The 21,372-nt window shown below is 54.8% G+C and overlaps 1 protein-coding gene across 3 annotated transcripts in view; it reads right to left on the minus strand.

Moving 5' to 3' along the window:
- Window positions 1-330: 330 nt before the first annotated feature.
- Window positions 331-21,372, minus strand: part of KCNIP1 (potassium voltage-gated channel interacting protein 1) — a 240,795-nt gene continuing 219,753 nt past the window's right edge. For 2 of the 3 annotated variants that reach the window (XM_045826757.1, XM_045826758.1), the window contains exons 2-8: window positions 10,023-10,147; window positions 9,255-9,324; window positions 7,798-7,868; window positions 6,971-7,078; window positions 5,455-5,559; window positions 4,525-4,587; window positions 331-1,171 (exon numbers count right to left, since the gene is read on the minus strand). In XM_045826757.1, coding sequence (XP_045682713.1) covers window positions 1,124-1,171; window positions 4,525-4,587; window positions 5,455-5,559; window positions 6,971-7,078; window positions 7,798-7,868; window positions 9,255-9,324; window positions 10,023-10,147 — 590 coding nt within the window. In that variant the 3' untranslated portion in view covers window positions 331-1,123. Of the gene's footprint in view, window positions 1,172-4,524; window positions 4,588-5,454; window positions 5,560-6,970; window positions 7,079-7,797; window positions 7,869-9,254; window positions 9,325-10,022; window positions 10,148-14,641; window positions 14,675-21,372 lie in introns of all 3 variants that reach the window. The other variant, XM_045826756.1, reaches the window with a different exon arrangement.

Consider the following 21,372-nt stretch of genomic DNA (forward strand, 5'->3'; position numbering starts at 1 on the left):
GGACTACACATCCCTCGGCAGGAGGACCTGGGCACCCCTCTCCCGCAGCATCCGCACCCACACCCCATGAGGGCCCGGGCTTCCTACAGAACAGGGTCTTGGGATGGCAATCTCGTTGGGAGGCCTTGCGAAGAGCATCCTCCTGGAGCCACAAGTGCACGTGGCATTTGCATCTGAATCGGATGTTTGCTTGGGGGGGGGGGTCAGTACTAGCAACTGGAGGCCAAAGGAACGGAGTAGCCCTCCCTTTTCATGACTTAACTCTGCTGCTCACAGGAGTCACGGAGGAAGTGACCACTAGGAGTGTAAGAAATAATTCTGTTTATTGATTAGAAGATGGTATAAAATTACAGCAATCTGCAGGCATTCGGGGCTTTCTGGGAGGGACATGCGGCGCTGGGCGCTAGCGGGAGATGGCGTGGGGACGCAGGCCACAAGGCGCTGGCACCCATCCGGGGCAGTTAGGGGATTTGTACCACCAGCACAGACGCTGGTGTGAGAGAGAAGGGTCGGCCCTGGCCCCTGGAAACACAGGACGTGGGTGGTGTGGGTCGTCAGGCCACGCCGCACACGTGGTAACTCTGTCCTAGCCCACAGAGACGGGTTAAGCGCTGGCGCTCCCTCCCCATCCGGCCGCGGTAGATTCAGGTTGTTCAGTGGGACACTCACTCTTCCCACCAAAGGGAGGAAGGGCCACAGGCACGCTGGTTTGGGAGGCCGGCAGAGGATGGGGTGCGCTTGGCTCAGGTCGTCCTGCTTCCAGGTGCGCCAAGGGCGGCCGCGCTGGGCAGCGGTGGGCTGGGGCACGCGGGCGGACAGGTGAGCGCTACTGTCTAAGCTGAAGCAGAGGGACCGCCCGCGGGGCAGTGGTGTGAGGCGAGGAGCATGCTTCCAATGTCGTCTGGTCTCTCTCTCCGGAGAGGGAGGAGGAAGAGCTGGCAATCAGAGGCCAAGCCACGTGGTCCTGGGCTCCGCGGGAAGTCCTCCGCCGAGGCTTCCTCCAAAGCGGAGCGGGCGCGTCCCTGCCCCGGAGTCAGTGTGTGAGATCGGCAGGGGGCGGGGCAAGGTGTTCAGGTGTGGGCTTCGTCCAAGGTCTCCGAGAGCCGGATGGCTGTGTCCGCAGTTACATGACGTTTTGGAACAGCTGGAGGGACCTCATGATGTTGTCGTCCTGGGAAGGGACGAGGGGGAGGGGGAGAAGGGTCAGAATTCGGTGAGGCTCCTCCTGAGAAACTGTGGCCAGCAAACCTCCAGGGGGAGTCTCCCGTGCAGGAAAAGCTCGGCCAGGCCTTGAGGGACCGGGAGTGAGGAATGCTGGGACCTGGAAGATCAGCCCCTCCAGGCCATGGGCACCTTCTCTGGCCGTGAGAAATTTGGAAGGAACAAATTATCTGGTGAAACCGTGAATGTTGCTTCTTTGAAGCAGCTCTGGGCCATTGCATTTTATCAAGTGGTTTTTCTACATCTACTAAGATGATTGCGTTTTTTCTTTCTTATTCTATTGCATCATTAATTACACTGATTAATTCTTGAACATTAAGCCAATCTAGCACTTCTGTAACAAACCCCGTTTGTCCCTGATGCATGATGCTTTTTCCATATTGCCGGCTTCGGTCTTTCCCATCTGTATCCGGAAGGAATGTATAAGCCTGAGTTGTTGGTTTGTTGTTGTTTTTTTTTAATCTTGTAATGTCCTTGTCAAGTTTCTATATTGGGTTATGATAGCCTCACAAATCAAGTTGAGAGGTTCTTCTTTCTCTACTCTTCGAGTTTGTATAAAATTAGTATCATTTTTTTCCCCCTTAAATGTTTGGAAGAATTTACGAGCAAAGGCATCTGAGCCTGCCATTTTGTCCGTGGGGGAGTTTTAAGTGACAGACTCCAATCTCGTTAACAGACATAGGACTATTCAGGTTTTCAACTTGTTATTTTGTTAGTTTTGATAAGTTGCATTTCATGGGCAGGAAAATATTTTGAATTAAAGTATGATAAAAATATGACATCAAAATTTGGCAGATAGGAAGCAGGAGTCGGAGGAAAACTTGTCTCTTTACATGCATATATCAGAAAAGAAAGGTTGAAAATCAGGGATCTGAACCTCCATCTCAAAAAGCTAGATGAAAACCTAGAAAATCGAGTTAAAATTAAAAAGCAGAGGGAAGGAAATAATTTAGAGCCCATGCTAATGAAATAAAAAGCAGAGCTACAGTAGAGAAAATCAACAAAGGCAAAAGCTGATTCTGGGTATGGGAATCTTCTAAAAGTTTCTAGAACAGGGAGGTGGGGTTTCACAGTGGTTAAGTGCATGGGTTTTGGAGTCGGGCTGCCTGAGTGATTCAGGGCCTGGTTCTGTCACTTACTAGAGCCACCAGCACCACTAGCAACACGTCAGAATTCCCTCAATCCCCGCTCCCCAGAATGATCTGTGGTTGCTCCTGGCCAAGCTCGAACTGAGCCCAAGAAGCAGTGGGGGTGGGGGTGCATTAGGGATGCGGGGTAACATTAGGCAAGTTCCTTAATCTCTCTATGCCTCACTTTCTTCATGTGTAAAACGGTATCAATCACAGTATTTATTTTTACAGTAGGCTGTGAAAAGCAATGAGTTAATTAATGAGCAGCTAGAGAAGTTGCTACTGTGGGAAACTAAATCAATTAAATAGCTGTTCAGCAAAGTCGTAGCAGCCTGCCCCAGCAGCGCGTGGTTTTTAGAATTAGAATGACGGAGTTCAGCTTCCATCTCGGTCACGGAGTGTGCCTTCGCCACGTCTCGTCACCTTGCCGTGCCTCTGCATGCTCTGCTTTAAAAGGGGTACAGTAACTAGAGCTGCTCAGCCTTTCATGATAATTAAAACTTCCAAGTTCACCTGTTGGTGAAGAGCTGCTGGCCTGAACTGCCCCCACCCCATGTCTTCCTCCCTGGCTACCTGGTAATTGGCTCGGGACCCCTGGACCAGCCAAAGATCCGTCAACTCACAGGCTGGCAACTAGCAGGGGTCCTCTAGGGCGCTGCCGCAGGACGTAGGGCCAAGGTCGGTGAAGACTGGTCAATTCTCAGGCCATTCTAGTTACTACCGGGTCAGAATGTCACCCCGGATGTGGCCCCTCTACCTCTCAGGGTTGTCGTCAGGTGTCCGCCATGTGCCTGAAACGCAGTAGGCGCTCAGCACGTGTTAATAACGCCTCCCCTGCTTTCTCATATTTGTAGTTCTTACGAGTGGAGCTCGGAGTAACTGCACGGTTCTGAAATAACGTGCGGGCACAAATGCACTTTTCTAAAGTAGAGGGAAGCAATCATTTCCAGGTCAGTCTCTGGCAGCCCCTGGGGCCTGTCTGTCCTTTAGACTAGTGTAAGTGTGGTCCAATACAATACAATAAAAAAAATGTGGTCCAAGGACCAGCAGCATCAGCGTCACCTGGGGGCGTGTCCGAGAAGCAGCCCTCGAGCCCCAGCCCAGACGGACTGAACTAGGATGTGCGTGTTAACAAGAGCTTTAGCGAGGCTGGGTTGCACATGGAAGTCTTAGAAGCACTGGTCTGGGGCACTTGTATTAAAAATGAAGATTTCTGGACCCCACCCCAGGTCTGGAGTCTCTGGGATTGAGGCCTGGAAATGTCCATTTCGAGGATCAGCCCAGGCGGTCTGCACGCACGCTGTAGTTGGAGAATCACAGCTTTCGATTTGTTCCCGGCTCCTCTCCTGTCGTCTGGGGAGTGGGTCATCAAGCCAGAAGCAGGTTAAAAAAGGACGGTGTATTCATAGGTTGCTTCCAGCCCTTGGCTATATTAAATTGTGCTGCTATGAACACTGGTAAATGAGCGGATCAAAATACTGTGTTACATTTGCACAATGGCATACTATGCAGCAGAAAGAAAGAAGGAGCTCCTGCTTTTCGCAACAGCATGGATGGAACTGGAGAACATTATTCTAAGTGAAATAAGCCAGGTGGTAAAAGACAAATACCGTACGATCTCACCTATAAGTGGATCCTAATCAACAAAACAAACAAGCAAGCAAAACAGAACCAGGGGCATGGAAATAAGGAATGAACTGACAGTAGCCAGAGGAGAGGGAGAATGGGGAAAAACAGGGGATGGCCCAACAAGGAACACGTATAAAGGACACATGGACAGCGCCAAAGGGGGTAGGTTGGAGGCTGGGAGGCGGGCAAGGGTGGGGCGGGGGCTGTGGTGGGGTAAAAATGGAGACAACTGTACTTGAACAACAATAAAAAAAAAGGATGGTGTGGTCCACTTGGGGAGTCTGTGGTTTCAGAGACGCTTCTGGGTTTTCACAATGCGCCCCCCACCCCCACTGCTTCTTGGGCTCAGTTTGTGCTTAGCCAAGAGCAACCACAGATCATTCCGGGGAGCGGGGGTTGATGGAATTCTGACGTGTTGCTGGTGGCACTGGTGGCTCCGACCTGAGGGGTCAGAGCTTTCTCATCCTGTCCCGTCTGCAGGCCACCAAGCCCCAACTCTCCTCTCCCAGATTTAGGGACATTGTGCCCTGAGATCTCGCCTTACCTCCTGGCAGGATTCAAGGAATTCGTCCAAAGTCACGATCCCATCTTTATTTTTGTCCATTTTCTGAAAGACACAAGAGGAAGCCCTTTAAAGAACCTGGTAATCTGCATTCCGAATCTTGCCTTTTATTAACCAATGTGGCCCTGAGGATGCAGGTGGCGAGACAGCTCCACGCAGGCCCTGAGTACAGCACTTCGACCCCCACGAGAGCACTTTTCTGAAAATGTAAAGACACGCTCCGGACACTTATCTCTTCCTCACCAGGTCGGCCTGCTGACACCCGCCCGCGGCTTCCGGGGCTCTCCCCGGCCCGTTGACCTGGCAGAAAGAGCACCGGACGTGACAGCTCCTACCTCTGCCTCTGTCACTCACTGTGTGACCTCGAGTGGGTCTCTAAGCCTCCGTGCCCCTCTGTTTTCCCATCTGCAAAGTGACAGGATTAGACTGGAAAGAGCTCTGCTGTTCTTGGACACTCTACTGCTGGGCTAATTTTTTACTAAAACACCACTAGATGTTGCCACTCTCCTACTCACGATTAACTCAGGCTCCCCCCTCTCCACTGGACAAGGGTGAGGTCTTCAGCCTAAAGACCTCACGATCCATTCCACCAGCGTTTCCAACCGTATTTCCCTTCCTCTCTAGATGCAAATGCTTACCACCTCCACACACGTGCTTGACGGCATCTCCTCTGTCAACTCGGATCCTCCAAGAATGTCTATGGAACTTGGAGTCTGTACTATGCTATGTTTTGTCCTATAGGGCACACGTGTCTGCTAGTGAGAGCGGCTACTCCCAGAGAACAGCACATTTGCAGTTCTTCTCTGCTTCCTACCGTGTGCAGGACGGGTGGGACACGGACTGCTGCTCAGATGCTGGGGGATGGCTGATCTAGGGTGAGCGTCAAGCTCCCGCACAGGTGTGCCCGCTTACCTGGAAGAAGACGTCCACGTGCTGCCTCGGAGTGTCTTCTTTGAGCACGGGGTAGGTGTACTTGCCCATCATGTCGTAGATGGCTTTGACGATGTCCATCATCTCCTGCGCAGGGGACACGGAAGCACTCAGTGGGGGGGACCATGAGGTGAGGCTCACCTTCAGGGACAGTCTGGGGCTCCTTATCCCCCTTATGAACGACAGAGGTTACAAGGACCTTCTTCAGCTGATGAGAGGGAGTTGGAAAGCACGTCGGGGTGGGGGGCTGTATTCGGGGAGCCTCCTCCTACAGAGAGGGCAGCGGGAAGTTCTCTCTGCCCCCAGAAGCCCACGGGTGGGATCCTTTGCTCGAGCATTCCCCACAGTGAGCAGCTGTGTGGGGACCAGAGTGGACTCTAGCTTTGGAAGACCCTCTTCCCACTCCATTGATTCCTTGAACGGGTGAGCCCGTGGGGCTGCATTTGCACCAGGTGACCTGTCCCTGTGGCCTCGAGTGACATTAACGACAGTTGACTAGAACAGAGGTGGACATCCGAGTACAGCTGAGCTGCTCTGTACGATATGATACATACCGCTTTATAAAGCGGTTTTTAAAATGCGACGCGGCGTCTGAGCGTTTCCATCTCGCTACCCCTGCCTGGTGCCCGACGGCCGCCTGTATCTGCCTTCTCTGTATTTCCTGGGGTTCCCGTGGCACCTCTGCTGGGAGGGGAGCTCTGGGTTTTCACATTTTCGGGGCCGTTCACTGTATCTTCAGCACCTGGAACGCCTAAGAAGCCCTCAAATGTATGCTGGGCAGGTGCACGGCTGGATGAGTGAGGAGTAAAAACTGGGGAGACCCTTGCAGGGTCGGGGCGAGGCTTGGTGCTCAGGAAGTGGGGTGCTCTAGGACGATAAATCCACGCGCCCACCGAGACCCCGGGGTGCAGCAGACACTGAAGGGAGTTTCCGCATGGACTGCTGGGTATTTCCCTGGCTGGACACCACGTGGGCTCCGGGGTGCTAGCCGCGTCAGGCAGGGAAGGTTCAGAAATGACCTGTGATGATTTCTTTAGACAGCCACGCTCTCCACCACACCCGTCTCCCATACGATTCCCAACCGTGGTCTCCTCTTTGTCAAAAATCTCCCTTTTCTCTCCTGGGTGATAACTGCAGAAACTACTCCAACGTTTGGCCTTAACCTGTGGCTGTCAACCTGCTAAATGCAAGCTCCCCAGGGCAGGGCAGCTCCACACTGCAGTAAGTCACTCATGCCCACAGTGAAATGTGCGCTGGATACGTGTGACCCAGTGGGGACGAATGACTCTACTGAACCCTTTCTCGGTGCCTGGGACAAGGGCAATGCGAGGTCAAAGGTGAGCTGCCCCATGTTCCCAGGCACTGGCCCTGTGGGCCCCAGGCAGGTCTGTCCTCACTCGGACGGCCTCCCCGGCCCGACCGGGGCTGCTCCTCCCGTCCGCAGTGACCAGACGCCCGCCCTGTGGCCCTCTCACGGCCCCGGCCGCAGCTCACTCACCTCTTTGTTGATGTATCCGTCTTTGTTGATGTCGTACAAATTAAACGTCCACCTTAGTTTCTCGTGGACAGTTCCCCTCAGTAAAATGGACAGAGCGGTTACAAAGTCCTGAGAAGTGCAAGAGGCATGAGTGACGTTAACGCCAACCCATCGGGTGGGCTGCGGCTCTGTCTTTGGGTCCGGCCCCGGGGCAGTGGTGTCTCCCTCGTGCTCTGTCCCTGGAGGGATGTGGCCCAGCCCAGTGAAGAGCACCCCCGCCACCCCACTCCCTGCCCTGCTTGGAGCCCTGTGTGTGCTGACCCCTCCAGGCCCAGGAAGACCCAGCCTCCTGGGACTGCCTCATCCCACGGCTGCACTCACTGTCCCAGTGGGTGCATCGTCCCGTGGCCGAGAACGTGGACCCTGGGAACACCCTATCTGAGCTCAAATCCCTGCTTTACTGTTTGGCCTGGGGAAAGTCCCTCCATTTCTCTGCCTTCCTCTCTGCTCCTGTCTCTGACCATCAGCAATAGCCCCCTACCTTGTAGGGTCATCGTGAGGATTCAGTGAGTTAATACACGCAAGGCACTGCATACAGAGCCCGCCACGTGGTAAGCCCACGTGCACGTGACCTATGAAATGGTACCATCGGTCCCTGGAGGCCCGGAGCCCCTGCAGGGCAGGCGCCGTGGCTGCCGCATCTCTCTGTATTCAGGAATTGCTGGTTCAATGGACGAAGGTTTCTGTGTCTTGACTGAGGGCGTGTGATGGTCCTACCGTTCCCACAACACCCCGTGATGGAGAGGGAGGGGAGACGGGCGCCCCGGGAGTCCCGGAGACACACGTACCTCGAACTTCACGGAGCCCGTCTGGGTGGTGTCGAAGGCGTGGAAGAGGTAATGCGCGTACGTGCTGGCGTCTGCGAGGCAGAGAAGGAGAGGCGGGTGATGGGGGCAGGCGCTCTGCCGAGGGCTGAGGCCGCGTCCAGCCACGCGGGCGAGAAGAGGACGGGGCGGGGGGGGGGGGGACAGGCGGGAGACGCCTCTGGTGAACCCACCGGGAGGAGCCGGGGCCCGCCTGCCAGTCCTGGGGTTAGACGGCAAGTTCTAGCAGATGCAAGACAGGCCCTTGCCTGTCTGACTGGCCACCCCCAGAGGAGGGCCTGCCGCCCGTCTGTGTGTGGTTCCTGCTGGGGGAAGGACACGGCGACTGCATGGAGACGCTCCCCCAGGTCGGTCTGGGTAGCAGCTCTGCCCCTGCTCCCCGGGTGCCTGCAGACCCCTGACGCAGCCTCTCTGAGCTTCACGCGCCCGGCTCTGGGCGACAGGTGCAGCCCGACCTGTCGCTGGACGCTTCTGGAAAATCACGTTGCCCTCTCACTGAGTCACATCGTCAAAGCCTCCGAGCCCGCCGCACAGGCCAGACTCAGTCAGGAGTGGCGCAAGAGAGCCCAGCCATCAGCGATTCTGGGGCCCGACTGGGACGAGGCTGCCCCCCAACGTGGGTGGGGCCCTGGGTGGGGTCCCACGCCCCAGAGGCTCCTGCTGCCGCCCAAGCTGGGCTTGGGATGCTTGGGTCTCTGTTTCGTCAGGGTCCAGGAGGGGGTCCCGCAGGAGATAGCTCCTGGGGACAAAGTGTAAGGTGGCACGTGACACGTGGAAGCCAGATGAAAGGCCCACGGGACCACAGGGGACTCTCACGGGGGTTGGTGGGGGGAAGCAGGGTCCCTGGCGGGACACCCTCGCTCACCTAGATTTATAAGCACAACCCCCTGCTCCCTGCAGCTTTTGGATTTGTTTACTTTGTGGCCTCTGGTGTTCACTGATGTTTCTTTTCCAAAGCCCTGACCTGCCTCAGCTGCTGTCAGGAAGGGAACAGAGAGCGTGGGGCACAGTGATGGAGTGGACATGGAGAAGCTTGACATCTGATGCTTAGAGACCTCGCCCGGGTCTGCCATCCCCTGTCCTACCCGACGGCCCGGCCTCTCTGAAGCTCAGCTGCCCCAGCAGGGAGAACAGCGCCCGCCTCCTGGAGCTGCGTGAGACCTCCTGAGATGGCTCTCTCAGCCTCTCCTCTTCCTCCTCCTCCTCCCCCCACCCCGCCCCCCACCAGGGTCCATTTTCAGAGCCCTTTCCTGCTGGGGCTCCAGCGAGCTCCGCCTCTCGCAGTTCGGGAGGCATCTTGCTCTGCGTGCTCCCCGATGTCTCGGAGGAAGAGGCCCATGACAAGGAGCACGAGCCCGGACAAAGGAAGGCTGCTGGACAAAGAGGGGGCCGGGCGGGATCTCTCTCGAGGTCGCACTCACCTCCGTGAGGGAAAAACTGCGCATAGATCTGCTTGAACGTCTCCTCGTTGACCACGCCGCTGGGGCACTCCTGCGTGAGGGGGGCAGAGTCAGCGGGGGAGTCCGAGGGCCCACCCTGGGGGGAGTAGACTGGGCCCCACCTCGGGGTCTAGGGGTCCTCATGACTGCTGGTGGCAGGGACTTGCATGTCCCTGAGGTGAGTGGCCGGGAGGCAGCCCCACCTTTGGATGGAAGCTGCTTTGTAAGATGAGCCCTCCCCACAGAACAGGCACTGGTGGTCCGGGTGGAGAGAGCTTGCACTTGGGGGTGAGGAAGGCCTGGGTCTGGTCCCTGGCTCAGCCCTTGCTAAGCGTTGTGACTTCGAATGAGTCCGTCTCTGGTCCTCCACATCCTTAGCTGTGAAATGGGGCTAACAGGACCTTCCCCCCAAGGCTATCATGAGGTTCACAGGGCAGGAAATGTGGGAAATGAACACACTGGCATGCAGGCTCGCACGGCAGCCCGTGTCTGCGTGGTGAGCGGCAGACCTGCGCCCCGGTATTTCTGGGGCACCAACAACACTGGCAGTGTGCGTGCGTTACGTGGAAGCTGTGACTCATCCTCACCAGCAGTCCCTTCCGGCCAGGACATCTTGCTCTCATAACATTGACCTTCTTCCTTTCACAATGACACGTACGCTAAAGCTCCCTCATGGGCCCCCTGGGCATCCGGGGCAGCTGAGCCCCAGGGAGGCCCTGCCCAGGCCTCAGAGGCCACGTGGGTCCTTACGTTTTTGAAGCCTCGATAGAGGACCTGCAGCTCCCGCTTGGTGAAGTTCGTCTGGGCCTCTAGCTGCTCCAGTCCCTCGGGCCGATGGCAGACCATGGTCATTTCCAGCTCGTCCTCGATCTTATCTGGAACCAGAGGGATGGCGTTGGAAGGGTGGCCTGGGGGGCCCCTTGTCAGACCGCAGTCGGGGCTGGCACAAGGGCGGTGTCACGATCGGGGTCAGAGGGCAGTGGGCTGGGACCGCACTGCGGACACGCCCCCCCGGAAGCCCCACCCAGTCCCCTTCTGTCTCTCACAATCAGCCCACCCTTTGCCCCAGGTGTGTCAGACACCAGGTGTGTCGGACACCAGGTGAGGACGCTTCAGTGCTGGACAGAAAGACACTCCGAGGGCAGACGGGGCGGAGGTGCTAAAATCAGCCCACGTGAGAACGTTTCCCTTTCTTTGGGAATATCTTTGCATATTCAGGTTGCTGCCCACGGAACATCGGAATGTTCTAGAGACACGGGTAAGGGAGCAGACCGATCGACACCCTCACGCAAAGGGAGACAAAGCTGTTTAAGAAACATGGAGTGAACTCGCACCATTTGGGATAACGAGAGAAAGGCTAGTGTGAACTTTTTGCCTTTAGCAAAAAGTTCAAATTACAGCATCATCAGATATTAACCTGAGAGTCGGAGTGTATTTTTCGGTGCTGGTTTGTAATGCTCACTAGCCGTACATAACAGGAAAACAACTCAAACGGGAGCTGGTCCATATAAACGAAAACTTCTCAGGCATTGAGGGGGGCTCTCAGCACGGCTGAATTAAGGGCTGGTTGAACTGCAACGCAATGTGATTTTGCAGCAGAAATCTAGGGAGTGTCGGTGAATTAAAGCGAGAACTCGGCCCATCTCCTGTTGGAGGATCCCCGAATCCAAACCAGCGGGAGGTGCAGCATTCCCCCATCACAGCCAAATGAGCGCGGGTTCTCCTCCGGGCCCTGCCGGAGCGCTTCCTATAAATTTGCTCCAATCGAGAACCGATTACCAGCTAACCTCCTCTGCCTGTGGTCGTCCTGCAGACGGCACCCTGATCCATATATTGAATGGCCGTAAATCTGGCAAGAACAGTGGCATGCTGGGCAGGTTGCTGGGAATGGTTGCTGACCTATCACCCTCCCCCACCCCCACCCCCATGGCCACGGAGAGTGAGCACAGGCTGTGTCCACCCGGGAGAACGGGGTGGGGGCAGGGCATGGCTCCGGGGGGGTCGCTTTAGATAGTCTCTTTGCACCACTTTTCCTTTGATACTTTGATTTCAGCGGGAAAGGAATCCAGCAAAGGGAGCTTGAATCGTGAACCTTTTCCTGAGGGAACGGACCTTTGGCTACGTTTCCAGGGGATCCTCCAGTAGGAGGCAAAGGAATTTGGTAACAAATACTTACTACCCTGTGTATCCCGCTGGGAGTCAGGGGGACTGTTCAACATACAGAAGATACTCCGTGGATGCCACAGAGCAGCGAGTGGCCATTTCCTTATAATTCTAACAGAGCCTTTAACTGCTCTCGTGTTTGTAGCTAACAAGTAGCAATTACAGACCAACAACAAAACCCCACCTAAGTCTAATTCAGAGTGCTCATACATATTTAACGCATTTAAAAATATAATTCAGACTGTTGGTTTAATTCAGTGTTAGACTGAATAGCAATTTTATTTTAAAAATGCAGAGATATTTAACACTGAAAAGAGGTAAAAGTTATATTAAAATGTAAGTAAGGAAGACAAAAACGTATTTTTGGAAGAAATGGTGTATAGTTGAAGGCGTCTAGTATATTTTCCAAGTTTATCTTACCTAGAAGCTTGAAAAATATTTTTTTACAAGATTGTCTTATTTCTATTAACCTTCTCGTGCCTGAATTCCTCACAAGCTCAGAGAAATCTGTCTCTGCAGGAGTTTGAGAAACTGTGATTCAGAAATTGCACTCACTTGCCATCTCTTGGATTAAAAATGCACTGAGTAATTATCGGAATACCGAATATTAAACCCACTTTGTTAAGGGAGACCTGGACTTTATTAATAAATGATTTGTTTGCCGCCTGGGCAGCAGGATCAGTTTCCACGTCAGACGGACTCTGTGATGTCTGCGGATCCGGACACTGACGCCAAGCTTGGTGGTGCCTCCCTGTCATCGCCCTCCCCTCGCCAGGCTGCGGGGGCGTCCGCCGTGGAAGGACACCCCATCCCTGGGGCTCCAGACGCCGGGAAGGACGCCGTGGGCACCTGGGGCTTTACCCAGAGGGGCCTCGATTTCTCTTTCTTGCTGATTTGTAGTAAGAACGAGGGTTTACATCACAGTCCAGCATGCACATACCTACCTACCAGCCAAAAGTTTTGAAGGGAAACATGTATGAAGGCGTTCCTTCCCTCCCTCATGCGCGATGCACCCTGTTGTCAATGTTAATCTCCGTCTTTGTGAGCCTGTGCTGGCCGTGCCTGCCATGTGTCACGTGTGACGAATGAATGGAGACCACTAATTGGTGTATGTATTTTTGTTGTTGCGGCGACCTTCTGCGGTGCCCACGCCAGGCACCCCTTTTCTCACTCCAGCTTTCCCTCCCTTTGCTCGGGTGCCTCGTGGTTTGGCCACCGTAAACATATTCTGAAGAAACGTTGAAGGGGATGCAGAGCTTTTTGTCCCCACCCCAGAGGCCCTGGGTGCTATCCAGGGGGTCCCAGTAAAGACAGGAGGGTGGCCCAGGTCCCTGGGTGGAGGAAGAGCAAACAGGACGAACAGGCAGGGAGGGAGCCTGCTCGCCAGTTTCTTCGGAGGTTTGCTAAGAGTCTCTGAGGACACACATTGCTCGTGGTCACTACTTTAGTTATTAAAAATAATGATGAGCCCGTTGCCAAGTCAGACTGGGTTTGGATGACAGAAACTAACCTAGAGATTTCACACTGCGGTGATAACCACACGACAATGATACATTAAAATACCTTCCGTTTGTAAAGTACTTCTCATTTGTCAAATGTGTCCATGCCCCTGGGTCGTTAAACCTTGTGTGTGGTGGCGAGTGGGGCGGGGGTGGGGGGGACCACACACCCTGGCCCCCGGCATCCGAAGGTCAGGTGGACAGGAGCGCTGACCGACAGAGTTCTCCACGTGCCAGCAGCTCAGAAAGTGGGGGACCATTTAGAACAAGCAACTGGGGAGGGTGCGGGGGTTCCCGGCTGAAGGAGAGGCTGGGGCCGGCGACTCAGACTAAGTGGGCCCTCAAGTTTTGGGGTGGCAGTCTCTTCTGGGTGCGGGTGAAAGCTGCAGACCCTCGGGGAAGGAAATGCCCCGCGTCGTGGCGTTTTGCCCGTGTTCTCAGGGAGTTCCTGTGTCTGCTAAACACACAGGGCCCACGGTAAGGGCTTGTAGCACAAGTCCTTAAATGGCTTTGCTTGAGTCCTCGGTCACACCGACGGGTGGTGCCAGAGCCGGACCGAGAAACCACTAGGTCCAGGGCCTCTTATATAGATGTCGTTTTCATGCGCCCCTACAATGGCGTCTGCTTTCCTGCAGCACAAACTGCCAGCTGGTTTGTGACAAACTGACAGTGGTCCTGCCCGCAGCCGGCTCCGGCCCGAGCACAGGTTAGACTGTGGCTAGCAGGGGACCCACGCCTTTGGTCTTCTTCCCAGTGCGGGGGCTCCTCTGTCAGGCCCCTGGCTGCGGCCATGATCCTCTCCTTCCCCCGGACTGAAAAGTAGCTTCTCCCTCCTGGGGTCTCTGGGTGGCCCTTTCCTCCCACCCACCTGGTCTCGAGGTGACAAAACGGTGTCTCTTGGCATGGACACAGCCCAAAAGGTAGGTCTCACTTGGCCTATAAAATGTGTTTTAGTTTTTTGTTCTTTTTGGAATGAACTGCCAGTATTTGAACAGGAGGGACGCATGCACACACTTGGATTTCTGATTCTTCTCGGAAACGGGGATCGTCTGAGCATTCTGGGCTCCGGGTGTCCCAAGGCGACTAGTCGTGTACGAGAGCTGGGCAGTGGCCGCCCCTCTGGTGCTCACTCCATCCACCACCTGGGGCTCACGCCCTCCCGCCACGCCACCTTCCTGGCTCCAGAAGCATTGCAGCTTTTGGGGTCTGACCGGTGCTACTTACCTCGCCCCCACCGACCTTCCCCCCACCTCACCCCACTCCGTCTTCACCGCCTCTCTCCCTCACCGCTGGTTCGACACAGTCCCCTGTGTTTCACGCAGGGATTGGAGCAGTCACATGAGTAGATACGATATAATAATAAGAGATAAAGTAATAAGGAAAACTGCCTCAGAAAATGTGGATTAGATCAGGAGGCCAAGACCGCAGGGAAAAAGAGGACGTAGGAATGCAGGTCCCCGCACTGGACCGCACACTGGCTTTGGGTGCTTACGTGTATATTTGCCCACGAGAGGGAAACACCTCAGTTGCTTAGGGGAAGAGCAAAGCTTTTCCTATAACTTGTGTCTCAAAGAGTGTTTCCAACGGTTTCTATATAGGTGGGTTTGTTAGCAAGAGTCAGCACAAAGTACAAACACTTGATTCAATAGCTCTGCCGTTGAAAGCAATGTGACCAAAGGAGTCGAGTTAGTTTAAACTTTTTTTTACCTCTCTGATACTGGTAATACCACCAGGCGAGGTCTAGGAAAAAGTGAGAAGACATTTTACCAAATCCATTCATCAGAAAAGCAAACCACGCTTGGGTGTTCCGTGGCGGCGCCTCTCCGAGGGTGTCCAGGTCACTGTCCAGCTCGGCACAGGCGGAGAGGTCTTGGAGCAGAGCTGGGCTGACCTCCTCCCTCCCTGTCCTTTTTCCCAGGGTCAGAACAGGCAAGAGCAATGGGTCGCCTTGCAGTGCCCACGGCGCCCAGCAGGGGGCTCACTGAGCATGCCCGCAGCCATGCAGCCATGCAGCCGGAAGAGATGGGATGGCATGGGGCAGAGGATGCACGGATGTGGATGGGCCTTGGAAATCCCACATGTTTGGCCGGAGGGTGGCTTATAGATAGACACCCTCCGCAAAGGATGCCCCATCTCCGCTCCTTTGTGATTTGGAGCCGACTCTTGATTTGTTTACTCAACAACTATCAATGCAGCATCTACTATACGTACAGGGTGAGGCAAAAGTGGCTTACAGTTGCCCCACCCTGTGTATCAGTGAATGAAACAACTCTGTCCCCCGCTCTCACCGAGCTTACGATCTACAAAGCCTGCTTCTCTAATCCCTTCTCAAGCTGACAGGTAACAAAGAGGCAGAAAAGGAAAAGCACCGCTGAATAGCCAATGAGCACGGTGGGACCCGTGGGCAGAGTGGACGCGGGCCGAGTCCCCTGTGATGCCGAGAGTGAAACGAGACAATACATCAAGCCCCAGAGTATCCCCCAGAGCACCACGGAGTTGGGGGGCCCCAGGTCCCAGAGAATGGGACATAGGGGCTCTAGCTGCTGCTCTCCCCCCGGGAGTCTACTTGGACGCCAGCCTGGGTTTCCTCTGTAGTGATGACTGAAGTCCTTCCTGTCCCCCCGGCACCCCTGTGCACAATGCAGAGGGCGGTCTGGCCACCGCCTTGGTCACCCGCACCTGCCACCCCAGTAGGAGGGGCTTATTTCCCCACTCCCTCCAAAAACAGAGCTCTGGGTGGGAATCCACTGGTGTTTCCACTCATTTCCTGACCTGAGTTTCATAGGAGAAACTTGCTTTGCTGGATTTAGTTGCCCTCTTTTACTGCTCTGATTATTAAGTGGCATTTGTAGTTATTTTTTTCCAACAGACTTTACTCTTAGAGCAGTTTTAGGTTTATAGGAGATGCAGGGAGTCCCCACACACCCACCCTCGTAGTCTACCCTATTATGAACATCTTGCTTCTGCATATTTGTTACAACTGAGGAAACGAGATGGACAGATTCATTTTTTTAACCGAAGTCCACAGCTTACATTAGCCTTCACTCCTTGCGTGGTGCGGTCTATGGGGTTTGATAAAAGTATCGTGTCTTGTATCCCACAGAATAGTTTCACGGCCCTGCAAGTGCTTGGGCAGCCTTTTCGCAGAGCCATGTCCACACACATACAGTGGCCTTCTCTGGCCTGCCAGGGAGAGGGGCGAAGGGCACCGTGTCTGTTCACACGGCGTTCTCAGGCTGGCAGGGGAGGCACATGCATGGCCCAGGGACCGCAGCCCAAACGCTCACGGCGGCCGGTGGGCCATTTGGATGAGGCGGGGGATGGGCGAGCGCGCGCAGAGAGCTGCGCCGGGGAGCCGCTGCCCCACGACAGACACCCGGTGGCTCAGCTCGTTGTTGTCCCGTGGAACTCATGCCCAGGGAGTCCAGATCTTTCCATTTCTCAAGGGATGCTACGACTGGAAGTCACACTGCGATTCCCCCATGTTATCCATGAGTTTCACACTTACAACTCACGGCACGCACCACCTGTAACGTTCCCGTTTGTCGGCCGTCGTGGCTTGATGGTCAGAAACTCTTTGTTGGTGAATTGTTCTAAGCGGTGTGGCTTTGACTAAGACCCTGGGAGCAGAGAGGAGGAAGCCATCAACTAGTGCCTCCTGGACAGCAGGGGACTGGACAGGGGTGGGGGCAGCCTCAAGGGGACGGTGACCATTTCTCTGAGTCTTGAAGGAAGAGCGGATAAGGCAACAGCGCAGACGCGAAATGACCGGGGAAGAACGGCAGGATCCCCGCAGCAGAGCCGGCCCCTCGCTGGGAACTAGACAAGGAGAATGAAAAGCAAGTGAAAACCTGTCTGGAAGCACTGGCAGCTACCAGGTGGCCTGCGCTCTGGAAGTCCCAGTTCTGGAGGAAAGAGGAACTCCTTCAAGTGGGCCTGACGGTCGAGGCTGCCCTTCAACTCGACGCGGATTCTGATTTCTACGCGGCGTGGGTGACGAGGCCGAGGGACTGCGCAGAAGAGCAAAGAGCCTGGTCTGCTAAGGGCAAGGACCGGGAGCAGAACTCTCCGCAGCCTGGGAAGACAGGAACTGGATCAGGACTGGGGCTGAGGGGAGGCCAAGACCAGCGGGGCCACAGAGCAATGAGCTGCTAGACAGCCTGGGCTGCTTAGTGCTCGACGGCATTGGCTAATTCCTCAGTGACAGGTCAAGAGAAACTGAGTCCAAGCCGAAGCCAAAAGGTCACGAAGCCAGCCAGGGTTTTCAGCAGGCTCGCAAAGATACGTGGAAAAGCCTCAATGCAGGCGAGCGGCCTTCTAATAAGAGCCAAACCCGACCTGAATGCTACCGACGAGCGCAAGGACGCAGGGACGGTCGAAGGAAAAGGACGGGGAAGAACACGGGGGGGGGGGGGGGGCAAACCCAGGTCAGGAAGAGCCGGCAGGGCTGTTTTAACGGCAGACCAAGTGGACGTTCAGGCGGGAAACTTGACAGCGAGAAACTTGGCTAGAGAGCAAGAGAGAGTGTCCGTAAGACACAACAGTTTTCAGTTAGTATGCACTAATGCTATGGCTTCGAAATATATGGAAAGGCTGACGACAAAACTAAAATGAGAAATAGCAAGTTCACCATCAAAACTGGAGGCTTGCAAGCCCCTCCCCCATGACCGATGACACAGAAAGATCAATGAGTATTGACGGCACGATGAGCGAACCCGGCCCCACCGACACGCGTGGGGCTCTGTACCCGGCACGCACAGAACACCACACGTCCTTTTCGAGTGCCCACGGGACACCTGCCAACACCGACCACTTCCCGGGCCATAAAGCCCGTCTCAACAGAGTCCAAAGAATCCAGAGTATTCAAAGTGTCTTCTGTCCGGGGTGGAGTTAAGCAAGAAATCAAAAGCCCAAAGAAAATAAGGGAATCTCCCAACGATATGGTTCTCAATTCCTAAGTCACCCAGGCAGGTATCAATGAAGAAATCTCATGGGAATTAGAAAGTGTTTTGAAGTAACTGATGATGAAAACATGGCCTATGGAAACTGGGGGCTGCTGGCAAAACCACGCCTAGGGGACACGCTCGAGCTGCAAATGACGTGGGTGACCGTGCGCGTAACACCGAACCCCGGCCGTGCTTCCTCTTGAAATCCCGTGTCTGGCGTTCCCAGTGTCCACTTTCGATGCCCCCTCGCCTGCGTTGGCTGCGCTGGAGACACGTCAGTGATATGCTGGCCCCTGAAAGTGTAGTCTTTCCCCTCCCCTCCCACGTGGTTGGTTGGCTTATTCCGAAGGAGTGCAGCACCATCTTTATGATGGATGGCTTAACCCAGTAAAACTGGGTACGAAGGCCCTTACTGGCATCTACACGGAGCAGAGGGGAAAGGAATCCCGCGTGGTTCCGAAGTGTCATCAGGAGGCCGAGATTCCTACAGCCCAGGCCTGGAGCTGAGTCATAACCTCACCCAGACCCACCGGGGACAGACGGCTCTCGTCAGCTCTGAACGCCCTGAACTTGACCACGAGCCCCGGGAGCGCTGGGCTGAGCCTTGGGAGAGATTTTCCAAGTTCTCCAGACAGGTTCTCGGTCTCCTTAGTTCAATGAGACTCAACTCCTGTTTGGCCCCAAGCGTCCCTTCTCTTAATCTTGAAACCCTCCTGCCCCTTGTAGGCAAAACTGAGTTTATACATTCCTCATTCGTGTACGCCTTGGTCTGGAAAATGTTGTAAACAAACAACAAACAAACAACCCAAAGTCCTACAATAAAAAAATCGTTGAGTGCTGCTACTTCATTCGACAGGAGGTTTTCTAGATCCAATGACTTGAAGATTATTTCACGTGCAGGGTATTTTGGATCTCCGACCTGTCTTCCCAAATGAGAGCATGTGGGAAGGGGAGGCACCCTGCAACTGCTTTGGAGGGTGGAGGCAGAAAGTGTCTGAGACGTAACTCGATTATTAAAAGTCCACGAAGTCACTGTCCAGACTGTGACAGAAGCCACAGTTCTGTTGCCTGCCAGTTCTGCTGCGTGACTGTGTCTCAAACATCGCACCACCAACGGTAAGGAAGCAAAGACACTCCTGGGGAAGAAGGGAGTCCTCTAGATCCAGGGGTGGCAGAGGGAAGGAGCCCCGTGTGGTGTTTCAGGGCCAGGAGCAAGGCCACACACCGTAGGGACCCTTGGGTGCCCTCACCTCCAAAGCAACATTTGAGTCTGGCTAAGACCCTCGCCGAGCTGCACAGAGAAATGTCAGGTTCCCTGCCGCGTGTCCTCCACGGGCAGGGAGCCCTGGGCGGTGGTGTTTAAGTGGGCCCCTTTGTCTGGAGAATGTGCCCTGTTTGCAACTTCTGATGCTTGACGGCGGGAGCTCTGGCAGTCTCCATGGCTCCGGGGGGCAATTAGTCAGAGGAGGCCCCGTCCTGCCACCAGCTAGCATCCGGACACCTCCCACCGCTTCTGCTATGGTCTCAGCTGGACACTGCCCTGAAGTGCCAGCATGTGGAGGTGGCCAGTTAATGAGCCGTGGCCACCCCGTGTTGGGGACAGAGGGCATGTGGGTCCAAAAGGTTTCTCTGGGAAACGAGAGGATCCCATGGGTGTGATTCTGTCACTCATTCTGTTGCTCCTTTTGAATGAGAAGCAACAATGACCATTCATGGCAAATAGGGTCAGGGGGAAGTAGAGTCCAGGGAGAAAGGGCCCCTTGTAGTTTTGAGAGGGAAAAATGAAGGTGTAGAGGGAGGTTGAAGGAATTCCTCGAAGGAAAAGTGAAATCGCCACATGCACAGGCCTCACCTCAGGTTGGCATGGAGTCTTTGCATCCAAGGACATTTGTCTGGTCAAGGTCGTGCTAGGGGAGCGAACGCCTACTTCCAGCCCAGGCAGCGTCCAGACTTGCCAGGCGACGGCTCCTGGACAGGGGGCTCACTCTGGCAGGCTGGTGGGTGTTTGAACACTGGCTCTCAGGAGGTGGGAAGCCAGGCGGACAGCATTTTCTAATTTCCCTGATGTAAAAACCCTCACCACTCTCACCACGCCCTGGTGCAGGCTCCGAACCTGAAGTCGCTGAATACGGACTTGGGAAGGGACGTGTACACCTGGCTCCACACACTTCTGCTCTGTCGGGAGAGATGGCTTACGCTCAACTCTCCCGAACGAGTGTACTACAGCCCCCCAGAGCCCCCGCAGTCCACCCAAGTAAACCCTTTCGTGGTTGTCAGTGTGAGAACAAACTTGTGTGCACCACACGGGAACAGTGGAGACTGGCCAAGGGAGCTTGGGCTGGAGTTCGGCCCTCGGGGTGAGCGCCCATCTTGGTGAGCTCCGAGAGCACGCTAACGGTTTTACAACCGGTCTAACCCTATCACTGTCCCCACACGGTGTAAGGTGTATTAGACTAATCATGCCCGCCTGGTAGCTGTGAATCCAAGAGAGACATGTCACGTGCTCTATGCACATAGTAGGTACTCAAAAAATGTTACTCCACGCATTATGGCTGTTACTGTAAGGGTCGTTCTCAACGGTAGCACCCAGTGATCCCATCGGTTAGATGCTTTCTAGGCCACGCGTACGGCTTGTCTGACGAATCTGGTGAATTAAGTGTGCGTCTCTTCAATAGAGGAAAGAGTTCCTTGTCCTGGGATTTGCTGGCAGAGGCGCCCAATCGCCAGCTCAGGTTGGACATCACCAATCTCTGTGAACTGCGGTGGGCGCAAACGAACCTGAGACTCTGGAGAAGAGTCGAGCACGCGGGTCCCCTGAGTGCCGGGAACAGGGCAGGGCATGGTGGGCGGGGACGCCAGAAGCACCAGCCTGGAGCGTGAGGACAGAGGCCTGATGATTGACAGCCCTTCAGAAAAGGCCCCGCCTCTTCTCCCCCACGGTTATCACAGGGCTCCAAGTCCTCTGCCCTTAATACCCAGTTTTGCTGTGTGCAACACGCACCCACATTTTTGTGCGCATTAGACACAGGATTATTATACTCATGGCATGTAATCATGATACTCAGGTATAATGCGCATCCTTATTTTTCCCTCAAAAATGTGGGCAAAAAAAATGCGCAGGACACATGCCAAAATATGGTAATCCTGACCGTCAAAGTGTGAGCGGTTTCGGCCCGTTGCTTGGCCGGAGTGGGGGACTGGACGTCACCCCCAGGCAGGACCTAAGTGCCCCGCGCAAGGACTGCAGCCTTGGTCTGTCTGCCCGACGCCAGGAGAAGAGGGCCAGGGGTCACCTGTAGGACCCGGCTCGGAAGCTCTTAACTGTGCACTTAATAAATGAAGCCTTGGCAGACACACCTTGAATTATTAATGAAGTGATTCAGCCTTGATTGTTTCCTTCTTTTGGGGAAAGGTTATTCACTCCAGCGCCTTGGAGGAGGCTCCACAATACATCACAATTGGGCCTGTTTTATGTGCGACTTTATGGTGATA

The sequence above is a fragment of the Phyllostomus hastatus genome, unplaced genomic scaffold (genome assembly GCF_019186645.2).
Source record: "Phyllostomus hastatus isolate PE091 unplaced genomic scaffold, TTU_PhHast_1.1 phas_contig_150, whole genome shotgun sequence".
Lineage (NCBI taxonomy): Eukaryota > Metazoa > Chordata > Mammalia > Chiroptera > Phyllostomidae > Phyllostomus > Phyllostomus hastatus.